General features: G+C 52.0%; 9 protein-coding genes across 9 annotated transcripts; 6 read left to right on the top strand and 3 right to left on the bottom strand.

Annotated features, from left to right (window-relative positions):
• Nucleotides 1–221: 221 nt before the first annotated feature.
• AYO20_02412 (40S ribosomal protein S14) lies at nt 222–820 on the top strand (the record flags this gene model as incomplete). The annotated part of the gene is made up of 3 exons (XM_022640716.1): nt 222–291; nt 348–420; nt 508–820. The coding sequence occupies 3 exons, from the start codon at nt 222–224 to the stop codon at nt 818–820; spliced, it is 456 nt and encodes a 151-aa protein (XP_022503365.1).
• A 344-nt stretch (nt 821–1,164) lies between these two features.
• On the top strand, nt 1,165–2,385 carry AYO20_02411 (hypothetical protein; the record flags this gene model as incomplete). The annotated part of the gene is made up of 1 exon (XM_022640715.1): nt 1,165–2,385. One exon carries the CDS (start codon nt 1,165–1,167, stop codon nt 2,383–2,385), a length of 1,221 nt encoding a protein of 406 aa, XP_022503364.1.
• A 393-nt stretch (nt 2,386–2,778) lies between these two features.
• On the bottom strand, nt 2,779–3,391 carry AYO20_02410 (40S ribosomal protein S16; the record flags this gene model as incomplete). Its single annotated transcript, XM_022640714.1, has 3 exons — nt 2,779–3,069; nt 3,182–3,253; nt 3,323–3,391. The coding sequence occupies 3 exons, from the start codon at nt 3,389–3,391 to the stop codon at nt 2,779–2,781; spliced, it is 432 nt and encodes a 143-aa protein (XP_022503363.1).
• A 332-nt stretch (nt 3,392–3,723) lies between these two features.
• Nucleotides 3,724–4,313, top strand: AYO20_02409 (ribosomal protein L13; the record flags this gene model as incomplete). Its single annotated transcript, XM_022640713.1, has 2 exons — nt 3,724–3,744; nt 3,822–4,313. 2 exons carry the CDS (start codon nt 3,724–3,726, stop codon nt 4,311–4,313), a joined length of 513 nt encoding a protein of 170 aa, XP_022503362.1.
• A 183-nt stretch (nt 4,314–4,496) lies between these two features.
• Nucleotides 4,497–5,464, bottom strand: AYO20_02408 (uricase; the record flags this gene model as incomplete). The annotated part of the gene is made up of 2 exons (XM_022640712.1): nt 4,497–5,274; nt 5,328–5,464. 2 exons carry the CDS (start codon nt 5,462–5,464, stop codon nt 4,497–4,499), a joined length of 915 nt encoding a protein of 304 aa, XP_022503361.1.
• A 1,408-nt stretch (nt 5,465–6,872) lies between these two features.
• On the top strand, nt 6,873–10,823 carry AYO20_02407 (hypothetical protein; the record flags this gene model as incomplete). The annotated part of the gene is made up of 2 exons (XM_022640711.1): nt 6,873–10,421; nt 10,467–10,823. The coding sequence occupies 2 exons, from the start codon at nt 6,873–6,875 to the stop codon at nt 10,821–10,823; spliced, it is 3,906 nt and encodes a 1,301-aa protein (XP_022503360.1).
• Nucleotides 10,824–12,739: 1,916 nt separating this feature from the next.
• Nucleotides 12,740–14,214, top strand: AYO20_02406 (hypothetical protein; the record flags this gene model as incomplete). The annotated part of the gene is made up of 3 exons (XM_022640710.1): nt 12,740–13,015; nt 13,196–13,941; nt 14,007–14,214. 3 exons carry the CDS (start codon nt 12,740–12,742, stop codon nt 14,212–14,214), a joined length of 1,230 nt encoding a protein of 409 aa, XP_022503359.1.
• Nucleotides 14,215–15,063: 849 nt separating this feature from the next.
• AYO20_02405 (hypothetical protein) lies at nt 15,064–17,384 on the top strand (the record flags this gene model as incomplete). The annotated part of the gene is made up of 10 exons (XM_022640709.1): nt 15,064–15,444; nt 15,499–15,600; nt 15,661–15,705; nt 15,757–15,773; nt 15,823–15,925; nt 15,988–16,377; nt 16,458–16,584; nt 16,665–16,784; nt 16,930–17,121; nt 17,221–17,384. The coding sequence occupies 10 exons, from the start codon at nt 15,064–15,066 to the stop codon at nt 17,382–17,384; spliced, it is 1,641 nt and encodes a 546-aa protein (XP_022503358.1).
• Nucleotides 17,385–17,780: 396 nt separating this feature from the next.
• Nucleotides 17,781–19,388, bottom strand: AYO20_02404 (hypothetical protein; the record flags this gene model as incomplete). Its single annotated transcript, XM_022640708.1, has 2 exons — nt 17,781–19,177; nt 19,244–19,388. 2 exons carry the CDS (start codon nt 19,386–19,388, stop codon nt 17,781–17,783), a joined length of 1,542 nt encoding a protein of 513 aa, XP_022503357.1.
• Nucleotides 19,389–22,188: the final 2,800 nt, after the last annotated feature.

Raw genomic sequence — 22,188 nt, 5'->3', positions numbered from 1 at the left:
GCTGGTCAACGCAATGAGTGGTGAGCGTTGTTTCAAAGCGATGCCCCCAATTCTCTGCCAAGACATATTGACAGGATTAGGACTAGCGTGAAATATGCTGGCGGACCTGTCCCGCTCCCACGCACCAAGCAGTTTTCCCCATCAAAATCTCATAATCGTCGAAATTATTCTTTCCTGTCTTTTTGCCAGTCCACTCCTACAACCAACAACAACAATTCAAAATGCCTCCCAAGAAGAAGGTCGAGCGCGCTGCCACCGAGAACATCTCCCTCGGCCCTCAGGTGCGAGAAGGTCAGTGAAATTGAGCGAAGTTGCGCATGGATTCTTGTGCTAAATATTGCGCCCAGGTGAACTCGTCTTTGGCGTTGCCCGCATCTTCGCTTCCTTCAACGATACCTTCGTCCATGTTACCGATCTCTCGTAAGTGAAAAGAACCACAATGAAGCAATGCCGTATATCGGGAAAGGTGCAGATGGTTCAAAAGGCTAACATTCTGGGTGATTCCAGTGGCCGCGAAACCATTTGCCGTGTTACAGGAGGCATGAAAGTCAAGGCCGACCGTGACGAGTCATCTCCCTACGCTGCCATGTTGGCAGCTCAAGACGTTGCTCAGCGGTGCAAGGAACTCGGCATCACCGCTCTTCACATCAAGATCCGGGCTACTGGAGGAAATGGCACAAAGACCCCAGGCCCTGGTGCTCAATCGGCTCTGCGTGCATTGGCTCGCTCGGGTATGAGAATTGGAAGAATCGAGGATGTTACTCCCACGCCATCCGACAGCACGAGACGCAAGGGCGGTCGTCGCGGTCGTCGTCTGTGAGCATGTGCGCTGGACTCGGGTGTACTACTTTTGCTTGTATTCCCTGTTAGCAGCTTGCCGCTGAGGGAAACAGCCCAAAAATGCTTCTGCAGGAGAAGGGGAGGATGGACTCAAATACGCGAAGAACGGCCCTTTGTGCCTGGTCTTCAATGCTGCTACTCTTCTGCGGTCAAATGATCGCGACGAGGAATACGTGCATGCAATGATGAAATCAAAAGACAAAAACTTCATCGCAACTTTCGCGTCCGTATAGACTTTCCACCTCGTAGCCAGCCCGGTCTCTCCTTTTTTTTCTCTCCCCCAACTTAAAGGATCAACTGGTTATGGATTCACAAAATTTCTCGATGTTGATCATCCTCTCACTCCCACCCAAGACTTTCGTCGGTTTAGATCTAGTGTCATTCAATTCCTCGCCCAACTTTTACGGCGTCGCCACAATCCCGCGAGGGTTTCATTTTCTGTACACTGGGACCGATGCCTCTCTATCGATCCGACATGGGAGATGGCTGAATTTGAACTCTGCAAACCCGAACCAAGTCTTGCGGTGGAACAGAGACGGAGAGTCCCTGCAGGTGGTGGACCAAAATGATCCAGACGCACGGAATGCGATCGCTGCCGTCTCGGACGGCCGCGGATTAGTCGACTATGCGGTATTACAGGGCGCGACTTCGGAGCTATCTGCAGGAGAATCAAAGGGACACAATGTATCCGAGGCGGCAGCAGCAGCAGCGTCGGCCGACGAGGATGGCCGCGCAGAAAGCACAGACTGGCCCGCTCTGACAACGTACGTCTCTTCTTCACTTCTCACACGCATTCTCTCTCCAGACTGTATCATCTCGTCAATCTCCTCTGCACCCAGTGACACCGAGACCATCCCGGGCCTTTCGCACCTCGAAGCCTCGAATGCCCTACATCAACTACCCCTCGATCTGCTGCCGGTCAATCTCAAGCAGACGTGGGCGGGCGGGGACATCGGTCGGGCCAGGACGGACAGGGCACGGGATCGGAGCTGGTACCTAGGCCAACTGATCGAGCAAGCCGCTCACGGAGCCGGCGGAGACAGAGCGCAGGGTGCGCGCGAGTTGCTCGGGGAGCTACAGTTCTGCTTCCTGATGGTGCTCACGCTCGCGAACTACAGCTGTCTCGAGCAGTGGAAGCGGCTCCTCACCGTCTTCTTCACCTGCCGCACCGCGCTGGACGAAGCGGAAGGCTACTTTGTGCAGGTGGTTAGGGTGCTGCGTCTGCAGATAATGCATGTGGACGATGTCGAAGGCGGGCTGTTCGAGCTGAGGGACGAATCTGGAAGCGCCTGGCTGAGGACGCTGTGGGCTCGGTTCAGGGCGGTGGTGGATGACGTGGACAAGGGCCAAAGAGACTCGCTGAGAAGAGAGGTTGATGGTTTGGAGAGGCTGTTCGAAGAAAAGTATGGATGGCAGAGTGAAAGGGACATGTTGAGGAGAGGAATGTTTGAGCTAGAGGATGGCGAGCGAGTCGAGGTTACCATGCACGGCGTTGACGAGGATGAAGAGACCGGTGAGTATGCGCCGGTCATCGTTGAGACTTGACACCAGAATCACGTAAGAAAGCAGCGCGAGTAACATTCGAACGATCATTCAAGCGTTGCAATGAGAGATCTTTTGAACGAGAAATTTATTCCGGTTTCAGTTGGCTGCATGTCCGACCACAAGCCTTTGCGCCTCGATGAGTGACCCATAATAGGCGGAATCGGATCTCATCAGCTTGACGAGCCGTATGATGCTCCTTTCGTAGGTATTTGGGAACAGCTTCGATGTCTCCATCTTCGCACCATTCATTTTCCCTGGCAGACAATCATGGTGCTGTCCTCACAATTCAACCAGAAGCACAACCGCAAGCATTCCATGTGCCTTCCACATAACAGCGCAACTACCACCGCCACAGCCACCACCGACCGATCCTCCTCCCAGCCATAGTCCCACTCAACGATACGACTTTTGGTACCGCGCTCTTGCACCCGGGCCACCAAACTTCTTGGGTTCACACCGTCTGTTATCGGCAACGAGGAGTGTACGATCGTATTGCATCAGAGCCTGTTTCAACTGGTTCTTCGTGTACTCGTCGACGAATTTCTGGTAGTAGGCGACGATTGATTTCGAGATGGCTTGGCGGATGGCGTAGATCTGAGAAGTATGACCGCCACCGGTAACGCGGACGCGGATGTCAACATCGGCGAATTTGTCGAGACCGACAATCAGGAGTGGCTCGTAGACCTGAGAGTTGAAACAAACAATATGAGCCACTTGTTCATTTCTTGGGGATCTCTTCGCTCGTTTTGGACGGACTGCGAAGCGAGGGATTGGGGGTCGAAAGCCAGTATCATACCTTGTAACGCAGGATTTCCGGCTGGACGAGAGAGAGAGGTTTTCCGTTGACTTTGATGAGGCCCTTGCCTTTCTGTAGAAATCCCAAATGACTTGTCAGTTTTCAATCTCAAAGTCGTCTTGCGCATCAGGTTTGTCTGACCTTGCAGTGGGCAACCGCCGTAGCAGTCTTCTTCTTGCCGAAGCACTGTACACTCTGGGGAGCCGACATCTTGGGGACTGGCGGCGATTACACAGAGCTGGTACAGTTGGGTGGATTGCTCGATTGTGAAAATGTTCTTGGGAGTTGGTGGTGTACGATTTTCGCAGGGAAAGTGCGGGCATGCGCCAAGAATTATGGCACTAAACCATTTGTGGTACTAATGCAATTTTCCGGCTCGAAGCTCAATGCGGACTCTTTCTACCGCTCCCATAGGACGTAGGACGCTCATCAACAACCTGCTTCGAGTATTTTGAAGGCTTCCTGTGATATCGCGGTAGGCTTGGGATAAGCTACACACAGACCTTGCACCTCTTCCATGTCAAGATAGCATTAAGCCGGCCATGTCGCAAACAATAGGCAAGGTATGTTCCGAAACCTCGTTTCTCAGAAACATTACCTGCACCTGAACCTCACCCTAACCTTCCTGTCATGATGCTAGACCCGTCTTGCCTACTCTCGAACATGGCACTATATCGATGTAGGCTCCGATTCTCGCTCTCTCGGTCGGATAGCCTCCTCCATCGCCGTTTTTCTCATGGGCAAGCATAAACCCATCTACGACCCCTCTACCGACTGCGGCGACTACGTTGTTGCTTGTGGGTGCCACGACATACATGTTACAGGCAAGAAACGCCAACAAAAGCAATACTACACCCACAATACGCGCCCGGGTTCCTTAAAACAGATGAGCATGGAGAGGATGATTGAGAAGTGGGGTGGCGGAGAGGTGTTGAAGAAAGCCGTAAGGGGTATGCTACCAAAGAACCGGCTGAGGGATAAACGGCTGGCAAGGTTGAAAGTTTTCGAAGGCACCAACCATCCCTACAAGGCCAATATTGTGAAGTTTGCAGGGAAGCCATTCACAGGCGGCGAGCCAGGGCCTGTCATGCAAGCCATTGCAGCGAACCAGGAGACGAAAGCGAGCTCATAAACTGAGAATGTAATAGTACTTTTACGGTGTTCTAGGGACAAAGAAAGGCATACGGGGTTTTGCGACAATGTATAGGTGGATTATTTCGGGATATGTACAGCCTGTTTATTGTTCTCCGGAAATCCCTGTCCCATGACTCCAGCACCAGAACTCCGTGACCGAACACGCTCGAGCAGATCTTGTCTACAGCTTGGAGGACAACGCAGTGTCGTCCCGGGACACAGTGCACTTGATCAGGCCGTTGGGGTCTGACTGAGGCGCATAGACTTCGGCGTCCTTCCCAGTATTCTTCAGGCCATGATGCCAGCTCAGATCAATCTCGAAATAGTGCTTGTTCGGAAGCGAATAGTCAACCGCTTGAACAAGAGGTTGAGCAGCGAGGATCTCCTCGCACATCTTGTACATAGTGTTTTGCACACTAGGGCTCTCCTCGAGGGCGAAGAGTCGGAAAGTGATCTCTCGAGCCTTGGTCCAGGTCTCATCAAATTTGGAAACATGCTTCTTTACGGAATCCAGGCCCGCAAAAGTAGACCATTTCCAGTTGGCATCGACCGATGTGCTGAGAATACGATCCCAGACCTCAGGTAGGGTGGTGAACTCGTCTCGGACAAAGTGGTGGAACTCAGAACCGGTGCTCTTGAGCACCAAAAGGTCGGAGATACCCGACTTGATCTCAATTCCCTTGCCCTCAATGATATCTGCTTGTACCAGTCTCTTCTCATTCCCGTCACGAAAGAAGGAGTGAGGGTGAGGCTTTCCGTCAATCGTCATACGGGTCCATCTGTGTTGGACAACGCTAACATGAGCAGCGTGAATGTGCTTGTAGGTATTGATGAAGTGAGTGCCGAGGATGGATGCGAATAGTTCGGGAGGGTGGACTGGGTTCTGCTTTGCCATGATGTAGGTGGTGTTCTTCATTGAGTCGGTTGCAACCACAACACTGTTGTCGGCTTTGGTGTAACTAACCGATGTCAGTATATCACGCGTGGTAGAAATCGGAGGAGCATCACTGACGATACATCAATCTCTCCTTCCAGCAAGACGCAGACTGTCATCTCATAAACGGTGTGTGTCTTGGTGGCTTCGTCCCTCTCAACCTTGTACAGGCGAATGTTGTCTTTGCCATAACGAGCTGCAGCGAGCTTGGCCATCTTGAGTAAAATGTGTTTGAGTGGTAGACGTGATACACTGAGATTCTTCAAGCTACTACTGATCTTGGTCGCCTGTTGTGAGTGAGTACAAGGGGATAAGATACAAGGGAAAGAGGAGTCGGCGCCGCAGATTCTTTATATCAAGACTTCTTACAACTTCTTATCGGAGGATGACGCCAGGGAAGTAAATTCCACGACCAGAATCACCAATTGCATGCGCGGCCATGGGTAAAGATATTGTAAAACTGCTGATCATAGACGCATCGAGCAGAGGCGATTGGTGTGGCCGGCCAGCAATTTGGTCAAGACTGGTCTGTTGTACGAGCTCATGAACAACGGAGGTCGCCGAGACGCGCACCCGCGCAATGGCGACAGCATATGCTTTATCGGTGGCTAGCATCTACATGGGGATGTCGAGCTCACCTGACAATAGATCTGTTATGTTCCTTTCTGGAGATCCCGAGATACCGTGCCTGAGCGGGAGCGCTACCCAGTAATAGTTTGGTGGCTGGTCCAATGCAGTACAAGACATTTGGTATCTGAACACCGCAGCTACGATATGGTTGATCTTTATGGTGATCGTTGAAAAAGCGGTATGATGTCAGTATGAAGTCTGGGTCTATGAGCGATCTGACGGCTGCCTCGTTTACTAGGTGCTCAGCAGATGGGAGTTCGACTTGTTCGTCACTAAAGAGGAGACCTCGAACGACAGGCAGTCTGGGGACAAGGCATGTTTCGTTCAGGCATCTTTTTGCATGTGCTCTAGCGAGACTTGGGATGGGACAGATCGAAGGGCCACGAGGGGCCCAGCATAGCCTAAAGCTCTTAAAGATTTGGGATTGGGCATGTTAAACACCCCGTATTGCCCGTAACACCCCCCCGAAAAAGTGACCCCGCAATGCTTGGACGGACACGGATCAGCAGGGGGGGAGACACTCCCTACAAGCGCAGGTCTTAGCACCCGATCTCGCTGTGACTTGGTGATTGGATCTTGACTCGAACGACTACTGTCAATCCACAACTCACTGCATGTCAATTGTCGATACACTGGTCTGCATCTCTATCCTTTGTACATCAATTCTCGGTACGACACCACCTGTCGCCGATACGTTTACTTGCTCCTCCTACAACCGCGCAACCGCAAAGCCGTCCCCGGTGCCAGGCCGCCCAAAGATAACGAACGGTGTTGGGTTCATCCAAAACAGACCACTTACGAAAAGCCCATGAACAATTCAACCAGAATCAGAACTGCAGACAGGACGCAGCCTCCTAAATTCCACAATATCGGATTCCGCGACGCTCCCTCATCCTGTTCCGGCTGAACCGATCAAACATACCTATGGGTGTCTCCTGCGCAGCCCCAAAACAATCAACCACCTAGCAGAGGGTCGACACCCTCCATGGCTCGATGGCCTCGTCGGATCAAGCGTCGGGCTACTCGGTGACACCCACTCAAGGGCGCTTCAATATCCGCCATGCATCTAGGAAAAGTGACGATTTCTCAGCCTCTCAAAGACCCTTCATGAAAGATGGACGCTCACTGTCCGGCGGAAGTGCTCAGTTCAGCCAAAAGGCTTTCGTCCCAGCATTCACTCCTGCCAATCCTCCAGGTAGTTTCAGCACGGATCTCAAAAATACCACGCATTCTGGAAGGACTACTCCGCAGACGGAAGTGGCAGGTGTGACCTTTGCTCGTCTGCCGCCGCAATACAAGGATGCGGATCCTCTTACTACGTCGGAGCAGCGGCAAGCTGCGGTGCGCGACAAGATTGCAAAGGAGATGAAAATAAAACTCGGGACGGAGAATATGCTCGAGGCGTTGCTGAGCAAGAACAACAAACAAACCAAGGAGCAACGACAGAAGGTCGAGATGGAGTTGGGCTCTTCCAACAGGAAACTCGCCGAACTGAAGCAAGAACTTGACCAGGAGATAATGCGCTCTCAGACCCCGACCACTCCCCCGAACACGCGACTTACCAGTTATTTTCGAGGTAGCCCGCTTAAATCGCCTCCCTTGGGGCAAAACCAGGGCCCGGACCTGACCGAATCAGTCGACAGCGAGTCGCCCACGGTGGTCCTTACTGAAACCCTCCAACAACTCGAAGCGGATGGGATGCCTCCGGATTACTACATCGAACGTGCAAATACTCTGGTCGACCTGTTGAAGCGCAACCCTGGTCTGAAGTATGATCTGGCCTGGAAAGTCTTCAGCGAGCGGGTTCAGATGATGCTACTCAGCGAAAGTTCTGATGTCGTTGCAGCAGGCTACAGACTGACTCGACACGCTATCGCTGATAGGAAATCGTTGCAAACCATCCGAACCCTCCGTACAGACGAACTGGTCATCCTGTCACTGGTTAAAAAGGCCAACGCTGTGCTGGAACGTGAGCAGGCTGTCAAATTTGTGCGAGCATTCCTGGACGTGAAAGACGGCGTCTATGAGCTTTCCCGTGCTGTTGTGCGAAGTCTGGTAGCGGTCGCTGAAACATATGACGACCGCCTGAGAGATATATGCCTGTTGACGCTGGCCGAGCTCCTTATGAAACACACAGAACTGGTCGTCGCAGCGAATGGCATGAGCACTCTCACCGAAGCCCTGGCAGACGGCTCTTTCCCGGCACCCGAAGGTCTCGTCGCTAGCTTTCTTCACATCCTGGACCATCCACAGCAACGCAAGTACTTACACACCGGCCGGGAGTTTGAGGCTATGTTTGCTCCGTTTACAGACCCCCTGTTGCTCAGCGGCGATGAGGAAAAATTGAAAACGTGTGCTCAGGCTATTGCAGCAATGCTCAAAACTTGGCCCGGCTTCATCTTGCTATCGATGAATGGCGCTTCTCCTCTGCGATCTCTGATTGACTCGCTGGTCTACCCCATCACACAATCTCGAGATATCGTGTTGGAGCTTTTTTTTGACATCCTCCGCATCAAACCACCTTCGTGGTCTACCTCGTTTCTGGCCGGCAGGAGGTTAACAACCTACGGCAGAGTCAACACTTTGCAAGTGGAGCAACCGTCTCAAAGGCAGCTGGCAGAATACAACGCAGAGGGGAGGTTTGACTTAACATATCACTTCTCGGCCTTCGTGCTGGCAGCATTGGTGAAGGCAGGTCTGATACCTGCACTGGTGGATCTGATCAAAATCGAGGAGGATGCTGCTCTAAAACGGAAGGGCACTCTTTTGCTGACTGAGGTTCTGAAACTTTCACACCATGCTCTGCCCGAAACGATTAGTTCGAGCATCCAGGTCCTTGGTGACCTTGTGCCCAGTTGCGTCGATTTTGGAACCGAAATGACGGCTATCAATATGGGTATGATCTATCAGATCGAAAGCATCAATCGAGCACTCAATAGGGCGTCTGTTTCTACCTTCGGAAGAATCGAACAGGTTGATGAATTAGCCGTCGGCCCTCAGACTATTGAAAGAACAAAGTATACTGCCATGATGGACGGAGATCAATTTCGGCAAGCTATGGCCGACAGCCAGGTCACGAGTCATTCACAATACATCAAATGGAGATGGGAGCTGATCCAAGGCTTGGTCGAAGGGCCTCTGACCAATCCAAAACGGCTGGAAGAGGCCATCAGATCTCCCAAATTCATGAAGCGACTTGTTGGATTCTTTCGACCCTTCAAATATCGATTTTCCACCATCCGAAACACCAGGCCTAACCAGCGCTACATTCGCACCGGCTGCGCCCTGATGCGGACCCTAACTCAGACCTCACTGGGCGTGCAGTACCTTGCGGAGAACAAATTGTTGCGCCAGATCGCAGAATGCCTTGCCCAGATCGATCCACACAGCGGGATTACTTCATCTAACCCATTGTTTGAACGGCACCACATGGCTGAGACACTCAGCGCAGGTTATTTTGCCATGCTCGGCGCTTTAAGCCATTCTGCTGAGGGAATGCGTCTAATGGAACAGTGGCATATGATGGACATCTTCTACCACCTTGTTGAACTCAAAGATCGAGATGACTTGATCCGAGCACTCCTTGGGAATATGGACTACACCCTGGACACACATCTTCGGGTTATTCTGTCGAAAGCACTAACCTCCGGCGTCAAAGATATCCGACTCTTCGCCACCAAGCTGCTTCGACGATATGCGGTAGGTCGCGTACAATATTCGTCCGGCCTACAAGACCGCTCCAGTTCCCATTGGGCTCTTCGGCTGGTTCTTACACAATTGTACGATCCAGACGTCGAGGTCGGCGAAGTGGCCGTCAAGATTCTCGAGGAAGCTTGTAATCAAAGGAGCCATCTGGAATACGTGGTCAAATGCCGACCATCACTGGATCATCTCGGAGAGATTGGCGCCCCCCTTCTACTGCGCTTCCTTTCGACTTCTGTAGGCTATCGATATCTCAGCGGACTTGACTACATTACGCAGGAAATGGATGACTGGTTCCTGGGCCGAAACGATGCATATGTGGCTCTCGTGGAGGCTTCAATCCTTCGAGCCTACATGGACGCTAGTACCAGTAAGGTGCATTTTAACGAAGATGCCACCGTTGACCTACATGAGGTTGGAATAGCACCTCCACACTTCTATCGAGAACTTGCTAGGACGCATGAAGGATGTAAACTGCTGAAGCAGTCGGGGCACTTCTACGAGTTTTCATCTACGATCCGAGATTTCAATCTCGAGGAAGAAGACCCAGAAATACTGACCAAGGTGAAAGGGTGCATGTGGGCAGTTGGCAACATTGGTTCAATGGACCTCGGGGCACCGTTTCTGGAAGAGGCGGATGTGGTCACCACAATCGTAAGGATTGCAGAAGGTGCCCACGTTTTGTCGATGCGTGGCACTGCCTGTTTCGTTTTAGGCTTGATATCACGCACCCTTCACGGTTTCGAGATGCTTGCCGAAAATGGGTGGGACACGACGGTGGATCCGCGAGGGCGCTCCCTTGGTCTCTGTCTGCCCCGTAATCTGGAGGCATTGTGCTTGGTAAGTTCGTGTCTGGCATGCTCGAAGATGTAGCTAACAATACAGAAATCGGTTGGGTCTGCCACCGTACTCGTGTCAACATCCCCCGAGGACGACGTCAAGTACAAGTACGCTACGACGGACGACAACCCGGTCAGAGCGAAGATACTCAAATCAATTGTCGAGATGGGCAATTCAGTCATGTACAAAAAGGCTGCCGCAGATCTTCATGCCCTCAAAGCGCGACAACCCAGCCACTTTGGCGACACGGAAATGTTTCGGAAAACGTTGGTCATCCTGGAGAGTCATCACTATCGGCTGCAGGCGCGGCACTACATTCTCAACCTCTTTAACAAGGGTCTAATGCGGAAGATCATCTTCGACGAGGACATGGGAGACTCCACCGAGTCTGATACAGGGTAGTTGTGCCATACAGACATACAGAGGATGGTCGAATATGGACCGCTGATTGACTCGGAGGCTTCTAAGCGAAGCAACAACAAGTTGGGAAGGCAAAACCCAAAAGGCGAATATTGTTAAAATATAGGGTCTGGGAGGGCCTAGAACAAATGGAGAAGAGGGACACGTGTGCGGGAGGATCAGTTCGGCAAAATAGCGTGGCGTATTGCGGCTCTGTTGTCAACAGCTCTGGATGGATGTATTGGGTATGGCATTCCTGCAGGATACTTTGTGGGAACGAAACAGAAACGAAAGGTATGGCGTTCTTTTGCATTTGGTGGTAGGTTTGCTATGCTATGCCTTGGTGGTGTCTCCCTTGTATCGCCACCTGCCCATTCCCCAGCTAGAGGAAAGCGGGGTAGAAAAGCAAAGAGAGATTCGATGACTTTTAGCGCTTGCCAGGGACCAAACATTCCAGAAGATGAGTGCCTTGGATGCACCTCGGACTGCATATAGGTAGAGCCTGTAAAGGAGGGCATCTATCAAATTGCCCGTATCACGTGGGTTCAATCAATCACGTGTTAAACTGGTCACGTGTGTTGTCGACATCAGGGCCAGTGATGACGACGAATACTGAGGTGGGGGGGGGGAGAGGACCAATCAGTCAGGGCTATTTCAAGCCTCGGCTGCTGGTCGGCGTCCACCGGTCGCCCCCCTCCGGTCTGGGCACCTTTTCCACTTTCTCCCACACAACCACATTCCAACTCGTACCGTGCCACGCGTGCCCAATAATCGGTCCCCCTCCAACTCCCGCCGTGTGTCGATGTTGTTGGCCACTTTCTCGATCCCGTCACCATTTCCAGATCTCGATATCCCTTGACATCGCTCACACCTTGCGCGCTACTGTGGCGAACAAAATCTTACTGTCTTGCCTGTTTCCCTCGCACCACCAATCACTCGCCCTGGTTCGTTCCAACAGGGAAGATGGAGGCGTTCGTTGCTGCTGCCCCAGGCCCATGGTCTGCTGTATCCACAAGCCTGGCTCTCACCAAAGCCCTCGATATTCTCTCGTATCCTCATTAGCCGCTGCGACTGACATGCCTCTTTGGTTCCTGACAGCTGTGCGGGTCATCACTTTGGATCACGAATGGGAGTGCACGCTGCCCTGTTCTACCATACCTCGGGTTGAAATCTGCTCAAAGTCAACGACGTCGTTGACTCTTTGACTTGACCATTTCGTCGAATCTTCCTCTAGAGTTGATAACTTCTTGTCATCTACGCCGAAACGGTCTTGTGCAGGGTGGCCCTCCTCAGATTCACCTCACCCACGATATAAAGCCGGACTATCGCTTATCTACCTCCCCCCAAACCTAAGTCTAGGTTCCTCTATATCACCTGTCTCGCGTCACTGTGGTGACAGATATCCAAACCGTCATTGGTCTTCTCGAGAAGAGGTATCAATATAGCGACAAAGTTCGAATGTCAAGGCCAGAGGCGCAGGCGCGACGAGATTATACATATGGATCATACTTGTAGCTTCTTTTGACTGGCTCAAAAGCAATTGGAAGAGTAGGGATTTACAAACCAACATTTGACTCCCCGCGCAGATGAGTGATGGACCGCAGTCGGCGACGACACCCCTGGACGGGTTCGACGCGCACAGCAACGCACGGGATATTGTCAGGTTGTTCCAGTGTACTCAGTGCTCCCTACCACTTCACGAGCCTATGACCTTGCCATGTGGTAACACGCTTTGTCGACCATGTCTCCCATCACTATACAAACGGGAAAACATTACATATCCTATTGTGGAAGGTCGATCTGAGGGGTTCTTATGTCCATTTGATGGCTGTGGCTCGGAACATTCAGTTGGCGATTGCGCGGTCGACGTGACACTGAACAAGATCGGGCATCTCGTGAATGCCTTCATATCAAACTATATGGCAGAAAGACTTGAGATTCCTCTCCTGCTAGAAGAAAAGTTGAACAGTTCCGGACCCGACGACACTTCCACCGAAGTCACACCGCACTCACACGTCATTTCAGGTGGCCGGATTGCAGCGACATATACGTTCGCAGATATGGGGGAGCTGAATTACCACTCCGCCGTTTCGTACACAACTGTCAACACCGACACCGCTGAGGCCGTGCGAGCTGCTGATGCGACGGTATTGGAAAAGCTACAGGAAGCCATCCGACCCGAACTCGAATGTCAGGTCTGCTACCAGATCATGTTGGACCCTTTGACTACCTCGTGTGGCCATACTTTCTGTAGAAGGTGCTTCTGCCGAGCCATGGACCATACCAACCATTGCCCAATGTGTCGTCGTCTACTACCACTGGTCCACACCCAACAGACAACACCCAACAATAAGAGAGTCGCACGTTTGATACAGCATTTGTTTCCTGATCTCCTGGTGGCGAGGAAGGCCCTTGCCGCACAGGAAGACATGGTTGATGAAGAGACCCAACTACCACTCTTCCCGTGCACGTTGGTATATCCCCAGATGCCGACGTTTCTGCATATTTTCGAACCACGATACAGGTTAATGGTCAGGCGCGTCCTCGAAAACGGCACGCGCAAGTTTGGAATGTTGGCATACAAGCCACACAGCGAATATCATCAAGGCGGCCCTCATTGGCAGGAGTATGGGACAGTCTTGTTCGTCGAACGAGTCGAAATGTTGGCCGATGGTCGGAGTCTCCTAGAAACAAGAGGCTTGTATAAATTTCGGGTCGTCGAAACCGGGATGGTCGACGGCTATCTCACTGGTCGAATTCAACGCTTTGATGACATCAGCGTGCACGAGGAGGAGGCGATAGAGGCCCGGGAGACGGGTGTGCCAACACAGCCAGAGGATGATGACCTTGTGCGACTCCTTCACTCGTCGACACAGCAACTCTTAGAGTACGGTTTAGAATTTGTTCGTCAAGCACAAGCACGTTCAGCACGATGGCTACACCAAAGGGTCCTTGCCGCTTACGGACAACCACCAGAAGATGCTGCCACGTTCCCTTACTGGCTCGCAAGCGTTCTACCGATAGCAGAGACGGAGAAGTATGCCCTGCTGCCGGCTGCGGGCGTGAGGGAACGCTTGAAAATTACGGCCGAATGGATATACCGACTTGAGCAAGCGCGGTGGTAAGTTCTGCATTTCTTCTCCCCTCTACGCTGAGCCCACCTTGCCTGACATGGTATTTCTAAAGTAAGTACGAAGCAGAGCTAGCTGCGAAAGTGCGAGAGCAGCAAGACCGACATCAGCAGGAAACTCGTGATGCTATCGCACCTACTCCGCCCGCGCAGCTCGAGCCTCGCTCTGTGACCACACGAGGGCCTGAGCTTGCCGAGCCTGAAGCACATGAGCTCGAGACTTCCGGGGCTGAAGCTGAATCAACTGAGCTCCCTGAAAGTTAAACCTCAGTGGCAGATCTGCTGCGACCAAATGATTGTTCAGGCAGGGAAAGCTGCTAGAAGGGAGCTGGTCTCGTACCTTTACTTATAAGCGCTTCTCAGGCACTGTCACAGACATGCTCGTTTATACCAGAGAAACATATGAAAACTGACTTCTTCCACTTGACAGGCATCAAACATCCTCCTGCATTGTCTTATGACTGGCCGTTGTCGTGGGCTCTCTGGCCATAGCTCTATTCTTGTGCATATCTTTCTTTTACCCTTTCGTTTCATCCACTTCTGATATGAGTGAAAGAGTTCAGTGGCCGGACTATGATGGTAGCCTTTCCAAGGCGTCGCTGATCACGAGCTGCATGATTCTTATGGGCCTCAGGGTCGTGATACCCCTTTTTCTTGTTCCATTTGGACGACCTCTTCGCGATGGATTGTTCTAGTTGCGCGCGGCATAGCGATGGTTGGGACTATAGATGAAGAAAGAAAGAATCTTTCAAGCGTGCACAATATTACGTGAAAGAAGTGCTAGGATATACTTTGGAATTGGGCTCACATGATGATGAACATAATTGCACCATTTACGTTGCTTGCCATTGCTTCGACTACACATACGAGGTATACTTGTAGTTCTGGTTGATCATTCTATACATGTCTTGAGCACCTAGTCTGTTTATGGACTAGTCTAGATCTAAGGCTTATCCCCGCCTTATAATGGACTAGCGTATTTAGACTGCTAGGACTTTCTGGTTGGAATAAGGTAGTTTCAACCAATCATTGTGTTTCAACTATTACTCTTGGAATCTTGAACCTCCACAACGAAAGCACAGCCCCAGGTCCATTCATCTACAGCCTCACGTCATGGACTCCCCCGCCAGGCGCCTAGACCGATCCAGCGTTTTCAGCCTTGTTGCTCTCTTTGCGGCAGTCCTTTTAGGCGTACGATTGTATTCATCGGCCGATCTGGAAGCTTCAACTGCCGTGAAACTGGGCGCCGCGGGGTTCAATCCGCTGACCGCAGACTTAAAAGAGTTACAAGACGCACTCGACAAGGGAACTCTGCGCAGTGTTGATCTTGTGCGGTTGTACACAGATCAGATCCAGAGACACGATGGTCGCCTGAAGGCCATGATCAGGTTCAAGCCATTGGCGAGTGTCCTCAAGGCTGCGGAGATCCTCGACACAGAGAGATCTGAAGGGAAAATCCGAGGACCTTTGCACGGCATCCCCATTGTCATCAAGGTACTGGTTTCGAGGACGTTCTAGGATGGTCCTGCTCTGATAACTCTCCCCCAGGACAACATTGACACTCACCCCGACCTTGGTTTTCAGACGACTGCCGGGAGCTATGCGCTCGTGGATTCCTGGCCGGAGAAGAACGCCAAAATCGTCGACCTGGTACAGTTCTGTGTTCGATGTCATATACACTGCAAACAACACCTGCTGATACCATGTTAGCTGATTGCTGCCGGAGTTATCATCCTCGGCAAGACGAACCTGAGTGTATGTGAAGTCCTCCGGCGACAATGTTCTCAACTAATTGACCTTATCTAGGAATTGTCAAACTACAAGTCCGTGCTGCCGTGAGGGCTTGTTGCATCCGCGCTGACCCCGGCACAGAGGCGAAAATATAATCAGTGGCTACTCCGCCGTCGGGGGACAAGTCAAGTCGGCCTACGTACGGGCGACGAGTGATCCAGACGACAGCAAAGACAGCCATGGTGTGAGTTTTTGTCTGTTGGAGAAGAAGTCACAAAGTGGACTCTTTAATGACATCCTGATCAGAACCCTTCTGGATCTTCTGCTGGCTCGGCGGTCGCAGTCTCGGCAGGCTACAGTCCCTTCTCCATTGGCACCGAGACCGACGGCTCACTCGTTCTGCCAGCGGGTAGAGCCGCCCTGTATACGATCAAGCCAACGATCGGCCTCGTGCCGCAGGCTGGGATCGTCCCTATCTCGGCCAACTTCGACTCGGCGGGTCCCATGACCAAGACCCCCTACGACCTCGCGGTCCTGCTTGATGCCATCGTCGACCCTGAGCGCAAACCTGCGAAAAGCTACACGTCTGCATTGACAGGTAGCTGGAGTGACATTTCGGTCGCGACGTTGGATCCCGAAGTGTGGACCTTGCCGGAATCGTGGTTGCGGCCCGTTGAAAGTGCCACGCGGCAAATGGTTTGTGTCTACCTTTCTTACTCATACCGGCCGGCCTGCCTCTAGATGCTGGCGAGGATTTCTAACCAGCAAAGTGACAGACCACCGAGATCCGTCAGGCGTACGCCAAGATTGAAACACTGGCCAAATCCTACGCAGGCAATGTTCCCCTGATCGGCCCTCAGGCATTCCAGAGAAATGGACAAAACAGCGAGACTGTGGTCGCCGGTGAGAGGAGTCTGATCTGATTTATGAAAGTGAGATTTCTTGACCGTCAAAAGACTAACGACGCTTTTCCTCTTCTACAGCTGCCGACTTTGTCAAGGCCATCAATGCCTACCTCCAGACACGGGTCAACTCGACGGTTCGGAACCTAGGGGATCTCATTGAGTTCAATGAGCGACACGCCGATCTGGAACTTACTCCAGGTAAGTACCAATTACCAAGAAAGACGAGAGAGTAGAGCAGACCAGAGCACGGCTTAGAGCAGACATGGCTCAACTCTATTCCTTTTCCTTTCTTGCCCTCCACTCAAAAGAACTGATCCTGAACCACCAAAACAAAACGAAATAGATTCTCCGAACCAGGAACGCCTCCTACGAGCGTACCGCCAATCCCTCACGGATGAGGAGTACGACGCGCACTGGAACCATCTCCGACAGGTGGCCAGAGACAGGGGCATCGATCACATTCTCGACACGTACCAGGTCGATGTGATCATGGCGCCGGCGGATAGTCTTTTGATATCCTATGCGGCTTGTAGTGGTATGTTGGGACCTCCCTGTCCTCCCACCCCCCCTTCCGTCCATCTACATATATGTACTATGTACGAGCTAACTCCCCTCATTTGTTTCTCGACATTAGGCTACCCAATCGCCACACTCCCTCTCTCGTACCTATCCTACAACGGCCGTCCGTTTGGCCTCTCGGTCGTCGCCCGCGCGAACCAGGAAGCCGTGCTGATCAAGGTCCAAAGCGCGTGGGAGGCCACGTTTGGACCGAGGCGGCCGCCTGGGGGGTTGGAATGACATACCCAGGGTACATGATCAAGACTCAAGACCCTCTTGAGGTGTAAGTGGACAGAGGTAGAGGTGGGGGTTAGAGAAACGAGGGAGTTCTTTGGGAGTCATGTGCCAGGCGAATGAAGCGGGTTTATTTTCACGTGGTTTAAGGGAGGGCGGATTATATGAATTAGATATGTGTAAGGCTAGCAGTGACAGCGCTGTGTTGTGCTGTGCTGATGCTGATGCTGATGCTGATGCTGATGCTGATGCTGATGCTGATGCTGATGCTGATGCTGATGCGGAATAGATCTAGACAGATAGTTAGATACATTTACTACTAGATGTGGCATTATTATCTTCGCTCGCTTCCAGTTCCAGAGACAGCGTCCGTCCGAATACAACGTTGTAAGTAGCACTCCATCAATTGACTTGCAGATCGCAAAAGGTCACGCGGCACCCATCCTGCGACGACGTCAAGAAGACTCCCACAATCGGCCCCGTAAAGTCCAGACCGACCAGGTCCATCGTGTCCAAGGCGTCGAATTTGATCCTGTCATCGTCGCCGGCCGTGCTGAATGAGAATCTATACGAGTCTTCCTGGTACTCCAGCCGCAGCTCGATGTCCTTATCTGCTACGTCTGCGGAGCACGACTTTCGAGTTCGGCGACAGATTTGTTTTGGCGTGTTCACGACTTCAAGAACCATTTCGCCCGTCTCCAGGTCGAGGTAGGTCCGAGCATAGCGGAACTCGTCCTTGTACACTGCAAGACCGGTTTTGCCGCTGGAGCCGCCAGGCTGTGCGAGGAGCGTCGCGGAAGACTGTCCAGCGAGCATCCTCTGTCGCTTGCCCACAAAGGATACTTGGCCGCGGGCGTCAGAAAGGTCGGCGTCGCTGGATGTTAGCTGGATAGTCTTCCCATCAGACGAGATATTATGTCTGGCGAGATCCACGTCTCGAATATAACAAAAGTCCACGAGTGGCTCGGAGCTCAGGGCACTTGGCTTGCCCACTTTGCGACCGTATACGGCCTCCGGATCCATCTTGACTGGCTCCAAAGTCGGCCATTCACCCTCGGCCCATGCACCTGGAGTAATAAACGTTTCACGGCCCAGGATAAATCTCCTTTCCGGGCCCTTTCGCACTGCGAGACAGACACACCACCACTGGCCTTGCTTATCGCAGAATAGATCGCAGTGTCCCGTATGCTGGATGTATTCGTCCGTACCTCGTGCAGTTAGTATTGGATTGTGGGAATTGGGTTTATACGGCCCGAAGAGATGTTTGCTTCGAGCGACGGTGATCATGTGGTCTTCAAAAGTGCCACCTTCGGAAATGACCAGGTACCACCAGCCGTCTTTTCGATAGATGTGCGGACCTTCTGGCCAGTCACCACCGGTACCTTCCCAGATCAATGTCTCGCTGCCGAGCTTTGCACCAGACTTGACATCAATCTCGAACAACTTGATGGTTGTCCTTGGGCCAGGGGCGGCAGAGCCATGCACATACGCCCTTCCTTGATCATCCCAGACAAGACTGGTGTCGATTCCATCGAAATCGAAAAAGACAGGATCACTCCAGTTATGTGAGTAAATGTCAGTCGTCGTTATGATGAAGTTCTGGGTCCTATCACCCTTGTCTTCTTCGGTGCCCCGGACCACGTTTGTACAAATCACATAGAAGGCCCCATCGTGATGGCGTATAGTTGGCGCATAAAGACCGCCTGTGGCTGACATGACCTCTCCCGAATCGCCAGCTGGGCTATGTTTGGTGTCAGAGGCCTGGAGGCTGAGCTGTTCGCGGCGATTGAACGCGTTTGCTGTTGGAGAGATACATCAGACCTCACACCGCACGAGAGAATAGTTGCAGGCAAGACGAAACTTACTTATGTGTCTCCACGAGACCAGATCTTTTGATGCGTAGACGGGGAGGCCTGGAAATATGTGGAAGCTAGAGTTCACGAGGAAGAATGTGTCGCCGACGAGAACAATGGAGGGGTCCGGCGCGAAGCCTGGGATGATTGGATTCATTGTTGAGAGTCGTGTGTCGTTGCAGTCCGGCATTGAAAGCCTAACTACAGAGCAGGCATAACAACCTCTAGGCTCATACCGGTCTTGTAGCCTTGTCCTCCTCTGGGAGGTGGTCTTCTTTTGTCTTGATTGTTGAGGGTTAGTAGGATATTCGAAAGTTCCGATCCCATCTCCTAGTTCCTCAAGCGAGGTACTGTATCCTTTGTATACGTCTGCAACCTCGACCACCGGCTGGGCCTCATTGTCGCATCTTTCGCGTAGAGTTCCAATTGCCGCAATTCAGGCTGAATATTACCAAACTTGTCCATTCCCAGGTACCTGCGTAATGTCGGAATTGGGCCGCTTATTGGAGAGTCGGAATTGGAGAGAGCCAGCCAGCCTTGACCTGTATCGGGAGAGTAGGTTCGTCTCATCTGGGGATGTTTCGTTCAAATCGGCTTCAAGCTGTCCTAATTTCTGGAGTCAAGGCTGGAAGCCAAAACCGCGGACGAGATAGGTCATTGATTCAATGGCCATACCGCGCAAGATGGATCGGACAAGAAGCTGTTGGTTGACTTGGGATCGCGTCTCAGTAACTCCTGGAACGAGAGATCCTGAGAGCCCCACTCATCCTTCCTAAACACCTGACAAGATCCTGAAGTTCACCGTCTTCCAAGTTATGTGCTCCGTGTAAGGACTTGACATTGAAAGCAGCAACTGTCAAGAGCTGTGCCAAATGGTGGTCGTGGTAAAACGGCGGGTTCTGGAGCCCGAAAACGGATGAATGTTTTGCTTCTCCAACGGAACTGATGTCATCAGCTGCGCCATGAATTTACTGCTCGCGCTGCGTCTTTCACCTTGTGTTTTCTTCTCTCTATTGGGTCCTGATACAACCAATAACTCACAAACGAAACCGCGAAATGAAGCACCCTGTTTCTTCCTCTTCTCGCCTCTGGGCCTCAATCGCTCGGGACTTTCGAGGCTTGTCTCTGCTGGAGGTCCATTGTTCTCACAGAAGACCGGCAGCCCTCGCTCAATCGTTCAGCACAACCGCACCTCTCTCACACAAGAACCGTGTTTTTACTCCTTTCCGGACGCCACCGCAGTTCCACGATGCCCTTCGCCTCATTTCCGCCAACAACACCCTGATGCTGGCCCTCTTTACCACTTCCACATGCACACCCTGCAGGACGATAACACCCCTGCTGAAGTCACTCGTCGAAACTCGATCATCGTTGCCAGAAGATAAATACTCGTCTCTCGCTCTTGCAGAGGTTGAGTTGGACTCTCCAGACATGAGCAACGGCAATATGATGGATCTGGGGGTAGAATATGGAGTCAGAAGCATGCCTACGTTGATGGGCTTCGGAGGGCGCAGAGCGGAAAGAGTTACAGACCGGCTCGTCGATACGAGAATGATGGGCGATGAGAAAGCAATGGCGAGGTGGATCGACGAAGAGATGAAAAAGGGAGATTCATTTCCAAGCTCAAATCAAAGTGGGGGTGGAGGATTCCTGACAAAGATCTTCGGATCGTGACACTACAGCGCCTTGCTTCTGGACAAAGCTTTGGAGCACTAGCCTGTCAGCCAGGCATCGACTTCGTTCTCAGCTTCACGGAGCTGTTCGACGTCCACTGATGCCTGCTTCTGCAAGACTTTGACAATTCAATCAGTCGTCGAGACGACAACGCGAGAAAACTGATGGTGCTCTCAAGGGGTTGACTTGCAGTCGCACGGCTCTCGCCGACCATGTACTACATGCAGAGAGACATGAGACACCAGTCAGTCCGTGATGGTTTCACATGGTCAAATGGCTAGCACCCGGGACTCCACAAGCGATATTTGACAATGGGTCGCAGATGCGTCAGCAACCCCATGTTTCGTCTTCTCAAAGACGGGTCCTGCACCGCGCGAGTATCATGGAGTCAGCAACCAACAATTGCCCCTCTGAAGCCTGCTGTTCTCGTGTTTGAGAGGTGGGACAATCCACCGGCAGACAGGACGGTGTTGTTCCCGATTCACCACAATCATAGGTATATATGGCGGCTATCTGCAGTCTAGAATAAACAACCGACCATGCATCATCTCCGATCGGGCACGCCCTTCAAGCAGAAAACGCTTTCGTCTCTCCTGTCGTTGAGCCAACTGCGTGACTGCTAATATGGTGTTCGATCCTTGGGAATTGGTGCTAGTAGACGCCAAATACGGGACGAGCCTAGCGCTGAACATCGTCGCTGCTCTATTGGTAGGATCGAGGGTTTTGGACAAAGCGGCAAGGTGCACGTCGCTAGAATGGCATCCTTGGGCCTGATTGAGGCGCATCGACATCCCCAAAGGCGCGAAACTTGCCGGCTCAGTCATTGGACAATGCAACAATGACGAAGAACCTCGCTCGGACTTTGCAGAGACAGGAACAGACAATTTGATCACCTTCGTTCTCTTGCAGATGTTAGGAGGCCAGAGCTTACGCCAATCCTCCGATTTCCGGCTTTTTTTCTGGTCGTGGAGTTCAACTGAGTGAGACTGGTGTAGGTAGGGGTAGATATAATAAGTACCGAGCAGATAGAAGAAGAATTTATCAAGCTTTGCGCAAGGTTTCATTCGTTCGAGAGGCCCAGCAGAAGTCAGAGAAGTAAGATCCGCAGGATTTTATTTTCTGTATAAAAGAAATCTCCTCTCCTCCGTCCTCGGGGATAATAATTTGCCAACCCTTTTCACAAAAGCCGCTCTTCATCCCATCTCCGTATCTGCTACGCAAAAACTTACCAACAAGGCTCAGGGGCTTTCCAAACTACCAAAACCAATACAAAGGAAGAAAAC

The sequence above is a fragment of the Fonsecaea nubica genome (assembly GCF_001646965.1).
Source record: "Fonsecaea nubica strain CBS 269.64 chromosome Unknown Scaff10, whole genome shotgun sequence".
Classification (NCBI taxonomy): Eukaryota; Fungi; Ascomycota; class Eurotiomycetes; order Chaetothyriales; family Herpotrichiellaceae; genus Fonsecaea; species Fonsecaea nubica.
The sequence above is the reverse complement of the archived record's forward strand: the minus strand, read 5'-3'. Positions and strand labels throughout refer to the sequence as shown.